Here is a 6,369-nt window from a genome sequence, read left to right as displayed (position 1 = left end):
GGATTTGAAAGAAATTGAATGGGGATTTGAGATGAGGGGGTGAGGTGGTTGTAGGGTGTGATTTTGGTGGGGAAAGGGAGTGGCGCCGCCATGGTTTTAGGTGGTGGAGAAGAGGGCTGCTAGGGTTTTTTTGGGGGGTCTCTAAAGATGATGAAGTGAGGTGAGAGACGAGTTGGAGGGTAGGGGTAACGTTTGGACATATTTATATCTAAAGGGTTCCCAGTTCCGGACCGTTGGATTAGTGAGATCGAACGGTCGTGATTAGTAAAGGGCAAAACGGGGTCGTTTTGATGAGGGGGTGACCGGACCGGGTTGGACAAGGGTCTGTGCTGGGTATTTGAGTGGTTTGGACGGGTTTAGGGGTCTGGGCTTGGTAATTTTAGTTAAAATAGCCCAGAATCTTATTCTTTTTACTTCTTTTCCTTTCATTTTCTTTTTATTTTCAAATTCTTTTAATTAATTCCAAATAAAAATAAAAACCTAAATTAAAATCTCAAAACTAGATTATCTTACCAAATTAAATTAATTAACTCCAAATAATAATTATCACAACTAATTAAGTGCCCAAATTTAAAAAAAACTACCAAAATTCGAAATTAAACAATAATGAATGCAAAAATAAGTTATTTTTGTGATTTTTCCATTTTTGTAAAAGATTAATTTACTAATTAATCCCAAAAATGTAATATTAATTCCTAAATGCAATGCGTGATATTTTTTGTTATTTTTCATGATTTAAATTAAATATGCACACAAAAATGTAAACAAACACGAAAATTGGGCAATTAATTCCTAAAAATCAAATAACAAAAGAAAATTCCTAATTTTGGGGATTCTATAGGAGTAATTCATGCGAGGCAAAAATCACGTGCTCACAACTTGAAGGACAAACTACACTGGGTATTGGTTGTTGTCTCATTCAAGGAGAGATGTATCAAAGTGTATGACTCGTAGAGATCTACAGGTCATGATGCATATGTAGCTTCTGAGATTGATAAGCTAGCTAAGCTTGTACCTCTGTATCTATCAATCAGTGGCTTTTACAGAGATAGTCAAGGCATAGATTGGCTTACTTTCTCAGTATACACTAACAAGTCACATAATCATCTCTTTGAAGTTTTTTTCATATCAGATCTGCCTCAACAGAAAGCTGGGAGTATGTAAGTACTCAATCATCATTCTTGTATGTTATATACAAATCTAATTGTATGAATTATTTTTAATTGTTTCAATAAATTATTTTTTAGGGATTTTGGGGTGCATGTTGCGGCATACGCAGAGTTTGTGAGCACTATTGGTGAGATTCCACAAACAATATTTGATTCCAATCTACTCCGTCAAAGATATGGTGCTCTTCTCTGGGACTATGCTATGCGGAAGATAGACGTTGATGCTATAAGCGAGAATGAAGCACCCTCAAAGATTGTTAAGCAAATCACGGAGTCAGATTCAAAGATGCAGATAGTGTTAGAGTAGCTTTAGGTTAATGTAATTTTGGAATGTAGTTTGAAGAAGAATGCTATTTTGAGTAGTTTTTTGGTGAAGATGGTATTCAGTTAGAAAAACTTATCACTTTATCAACAGTGTTCGTGTATGACAATTGCAACTTTTCAATCGATGTTTCACTGGTTTGTTCATAAATATTCATGCTTATTCTTCAGTTTGAATTCATATGTATCTTACAAGATTCAAGTATGTATTATTCAGTAACTTTGCTTAAACAGGTTTTAGGTATTGAACATGTTAATATCAAAGTCAGAAACTTTATGTATTTTGATGGTAGTTTATATTAAAGAATTCAGATGTATTTTTCTGGATTCAGGTGTATTCAATTGTATTCAACTGTATTATTAAGCTGTATTTAGTTGTATTCAGCAGCATTCATTTATATGTATCTTTCAAGTTCAGTTAATACATATTAAAGAATACAAATTCAGATGTATTAAACAAGTTATACGTATTCAGCTGTATTCAGCTGTAGTCAGTTGTATTCAACTGTTTTATTCAGCAGTAGTTAGTTGTATTCAACTATATTATTCAGCTGTATTCAATTGTATTTTTTTTATTCAGCTATATTCAGTTGTACTCACCTGTATTATTCATATGTATTTCTCTGTATTCAGCTATATTTCTCTGTATTCAGCTATATTCTTCAATATGTATCTTTCAAATTCAGTTAATATTTGTTAAAGAATATAAATTCATATGTATTAAACAGGTTATTGTCTAGTTAGAGAATATAAATTCAGACTTATTGAAATTGTTATATTACAACTGAGTATATAGATGTATTCCGATGAATTCTGACTAGTTATATATCTAACTCAGGCACTATCTATAATAAACTGTCAAAGTATATGTAGATAAGGTTATATTCGATTGTATCCAATACATTAAGGCAACTATATGTATTCAGAATCTATTCACGAAAGTCATTTCTGAAATTATTACTTGACAATGAGAATTTATTACTTGACAACGTCATCATAAGTATTGACAAATCGTTGAAGCATCAATACATGTCAGAGTGTTAACTATTTATTACGTAGAGCATTTCTACACGTTCGCTTGCTATGTCCTCCTTGCCCACATATGCTATATGAATGTTGATTTTTCGGTTGCAGCAATTCACTTGAAGGTTTATCGCGCTTCTTCTTTGGCCTTCCAGGAGGTCTTTTCCATTTGGGTGGTAGTACAACCTCCTCTGCAACATGTGCTGGTATATTCCAGTCATTTCTGTCCAGTAGCGGGTACACAGGCACATCGTATGTCATTACAATAGTATTTGGTTTGTAATAGTTAGAGAAATATTCTTCTGGCATTAGAAACTTGCTCTTCAATACAGCCCAAGCATGTGGGCATGACAATTCATCAACTTGGAACCTCCCACAAACACATTTTCTCTCTAACAGGCAGACTATGTAATTCCTCCCTCCATCGTTAACCGTATGTAAGTATTCAGTTGATGGTACCACCTATATTTAAAAATAGAAATATAAGTTTTGAGCACATATAACTGAATTCCCATATGTATAATACTGAATTACTCAGTTACATACAACTGAAATATTTGCATACAGATGAATACATCTTATATTTAGACCAGCAAAATATCAATTGTAATTAGTACAGAACTTATCAAAAGTCTGTTGTATGTTAGGCAACAGGAGGATAAAAAAACATTAGAAGGATACGTCAAGACAATTCATATTAAAATTATATATAATATAGATTTGTTAGTTGTATTCTGATGTATTCGAATAGTTTTTGCACCATGTTTTTAGTTATATTCAGTTGTGTTCATATCAGATCTTCGATAAAATATGTCTTGTATGTGTTTGAATTTAGTTGTATTCATGGTAGTTGTATTTTAAAAAATAATTGTATTCAGTTGTATTCATGCCATTAATTCAAAAAATAATTAAGTTATATACTACAATGACATTAAAATATAACTTACAGTCATACGTGTAGACATTGCCTCATTCAAAGTCAGCATCTCCTGATATTTTTTTTCAAGCGTCGTGTATGTCTGTGTAGCTTCTTTGCGGTTACTACAATTCCAACGTCCAAACATCTTCCTAACTTCTTCGAGGAAGTCGTATATTGGCAATTCCCTTGCTGAAACTAGTGCGGCATTAATTGACTCAGCAATATTTGACGTCGTTGTCCATCCCCTGTTAACAGGTGCATACAACCTAGCTCACTTTTCGTATCCAGCTAACTCTAAGTATTCTTTCACCCTAATATCTACCTTCTCCACCTTCTCTATCAGACTATCAAATTCAGCTTGTGTGTATGTTTTTGCCATCGAGAAGTATATCCCGCTCAACTTGGCATGGCTCTTTTTGAATTTCTTATGTACGTTGTTCCATAGATGCCATATACAAGCAAAATGTGGTACATCTGGATACACTCTCGATACATATTTAATGATACTCTCATTTCTATATGAAACGATGCACATGTTTTCTCTGTCACCGTAAGCTATCTTGAATTGCTCAAAGAACCACGTCCAAGCAGCATTGTTCTCTGAATTAATAACACCATATGCTAGTGGCAATATATGACCTGTAAATACAATTGAATACATATTTTTAAAACATGTATTTCAATATTTAAAATATTAACAGATTGTATTATAATTTAGATACTCACTTCCACCATCCAACGTGCTTGCCGAAACAAATATCCCGATGCAGTAAGATTTTAGGTGACTTCCATCCACAACAACAATGGGTCTACAATGATCAAACCCCTTTATAAAAGCATACAAAGATATATATATATACGTACATGAATTTATTTTTTGGAGATTTACCATTCTGATGTGGGAACCTGGATATGTCATATCCATTGTATATAAGTATCCTGGTAATTTTTTGTATGAATCAGCCGGTTCACCTCTCAAAAAATTCATTGCCTTTTATTTAGCCCTCCAAGCCAATATGTAGCTAACATCTACACCTAAATCTGATTTCACATCATCAATAATATCCTTTGGGGTGTATTTCCTCTTATGATTAGTAAGCTTAGGCCTTATCATACCACCTATAAGGCTGCCACTTGCCTGCCGCTGCTCATATACCTTGTCCTTCAGTGGACATGTCTGGTTATCAATGAATTCTCTCACTTTGAATAGTTCTGATTTGTTAATGCTTGAAGTCTTAAACCTCCATTCACAATCTTCTGAAATACATAATAATGCATAGCTGCAAAGAATTAATCATTGTACATATGATTAGCATAAGTGTTTACAAAAAAATTCACTCATATACACACGAATAAAATCTGATTATTTTTCATACTGACATCTATATATATAAATCTTTATACTACATATGGATACATGTATTTAAGGACCATAAACAAACATATGTTAACTACATCTGTGATAATCAAGAGAAAATTCACGAATACGCATAAATACAACAACGTTAAACTTACAGCTCGAATCAATAATAGAAAATACAAAAAAAAAACTTAAATACATGCAAACCTGACAACATTAGACCTATCAACCCGGAATTGAAACCTTTGAGCTATAGCATAATTCTCCATCACCTCTTTCAATGTAGCCTTATCCTTATACACTTGTCCAGCCATAACCTCCCTTTGATTAGTTTTTGAAATTATCAAATCCTTGTGGAGTTCGAACACTCCAATCGCTTCTCCTGAATTGACAAAATCTAGAGCAAGTGTATCATCTGTATCGGAATAGTACCTTTGAACTACTTCGTCTATTTGCACAATGTCACCTTGATTTAAACTACCTCCGGATACAAGTTCTTTTTCAATAGTTGTTATGCACAAAGGATACATACCAAATTCTCTGTTCTCTTTTTTCAGTTATACATACACTCTGTAACCCATATCATTGTGTATTTCCATTGGCGTGAAATTTTCTTCTGTTTTGTATTGAATTTTAATGGACTTTGAGCTCAAATCTATACCCAGTTGATTAGAAATTGAAGCAAAAAGATCATTAAAGGAGGCATACTCCTTTATCAGTATTCCCTCAATTGAAAAATCGATGTAATTGCCCTCATCGTTCCACTTGCCAGAATAACGCAACAACACTGATAAACTTGTCATATGTATAAAAAGAATTATACCGTATTTTGTATATAATTTGTATCAATCTAATTTTCCGTAGTTGAATTGATATCTGTGAATAGAGAAAAAGGATAAGTGAATGGAAGAACTTCGAACAGATGTTGCTCTGGTTTTCGCTGCGTTTTTTTTTAGCTTGAATCGTGTATGGCAGAATAGAGATTAATGGGTACTAGTTTTTGTTCGTTGAGTTAAATTAGGAGAATATCATGTGATTTGATTTCCTTCCGTTATTAACTCGTTTAACTTTCCAGATTTTGCGCAGATACGTTACTGTATTCACGTTAATGCCGCGTGAATACAGTTAAATATATATCAACCTTAGCTGGAATTCCCTTTTTAACGCCTATTTTTTCTATTGTATTAATGAATACAATTTCTTAAATACATAAAATACATTGTATAAAAACATAAAAGGTACCTATAACACGTAATATAGCAAAAGGTATCTATAAATGGCTAATTAGACCTAAAAGATGGTGCTTTATGAAAAATTCTCTAATCTTATCTTTATATCGGCTGAAGGGTCAAAATGTGTATAAATTCCAGTTTTAGTTCAATTTGCATATTTCATGATCATATTTAACCTTATACATGGTGTGGAAGGTCTGGATAGTCTGAATCTGAGTGCTGGTGGTTGGTCAGGTTTGAAGTGTTGAGGTTGTGACCGTAATTTGACCATATTGTCAATACGACCTATTTATTTTGCGTGTTGTAAAATTGAACCTCGAAGGGCTATGTTTGTAACTTAGTTAT

At 33.1% G+C, this 6,369-nt stretch overlaps 1 protein-coding gene across 1 annotated transcript; it reads right to left on the bottom strand.

The window, feature by feature from the left end:
• Nucleotides 1–2,534: 2,534 nt before the first annotated feature.
• On the bottom strand, nt 2,535–5,595 carry LOC104238349 (uncharacterized). The gene is made up of 7 exons (XM_009792678.2): nt 5,454–5,595; nt 5,000–5,339; nt 4,460–4,712; nt 4,159–4,258; nt 3,726–4,071; nt 3,461–3,677; nt 2,535–2,975 (listed from the first exon to the last, which is right to left on the bottom strand). The coding sequence occupies exons 1-7, from the start codon at nt 5,593–5,595 to the stop codon at nt 2,535–2,537; spliced, it is 1,839 nt and encodes a 612-aa protein (XP_009790980.2).
• Nucleotides 5,596–6,369: the final 774 nt, after the last annotated feature.

This window comes from Nicotiana sylvestris, chromosome 12 (genome assembly GCF_000393655.2).
Source record: "Nicotiana sylvestris chromosome 12, ASM39365v2, whole genome shotgun sequence".
NCBI lineage: Eukaryota > Viridiplantae > Streptophyta > Magnoliopsida > Solanales > Solanaceae > Nicotiana > Nicotiana sylvestris.
This window is presented reverse-complemented; position numbering and strand designations above follow the sequence as displayed.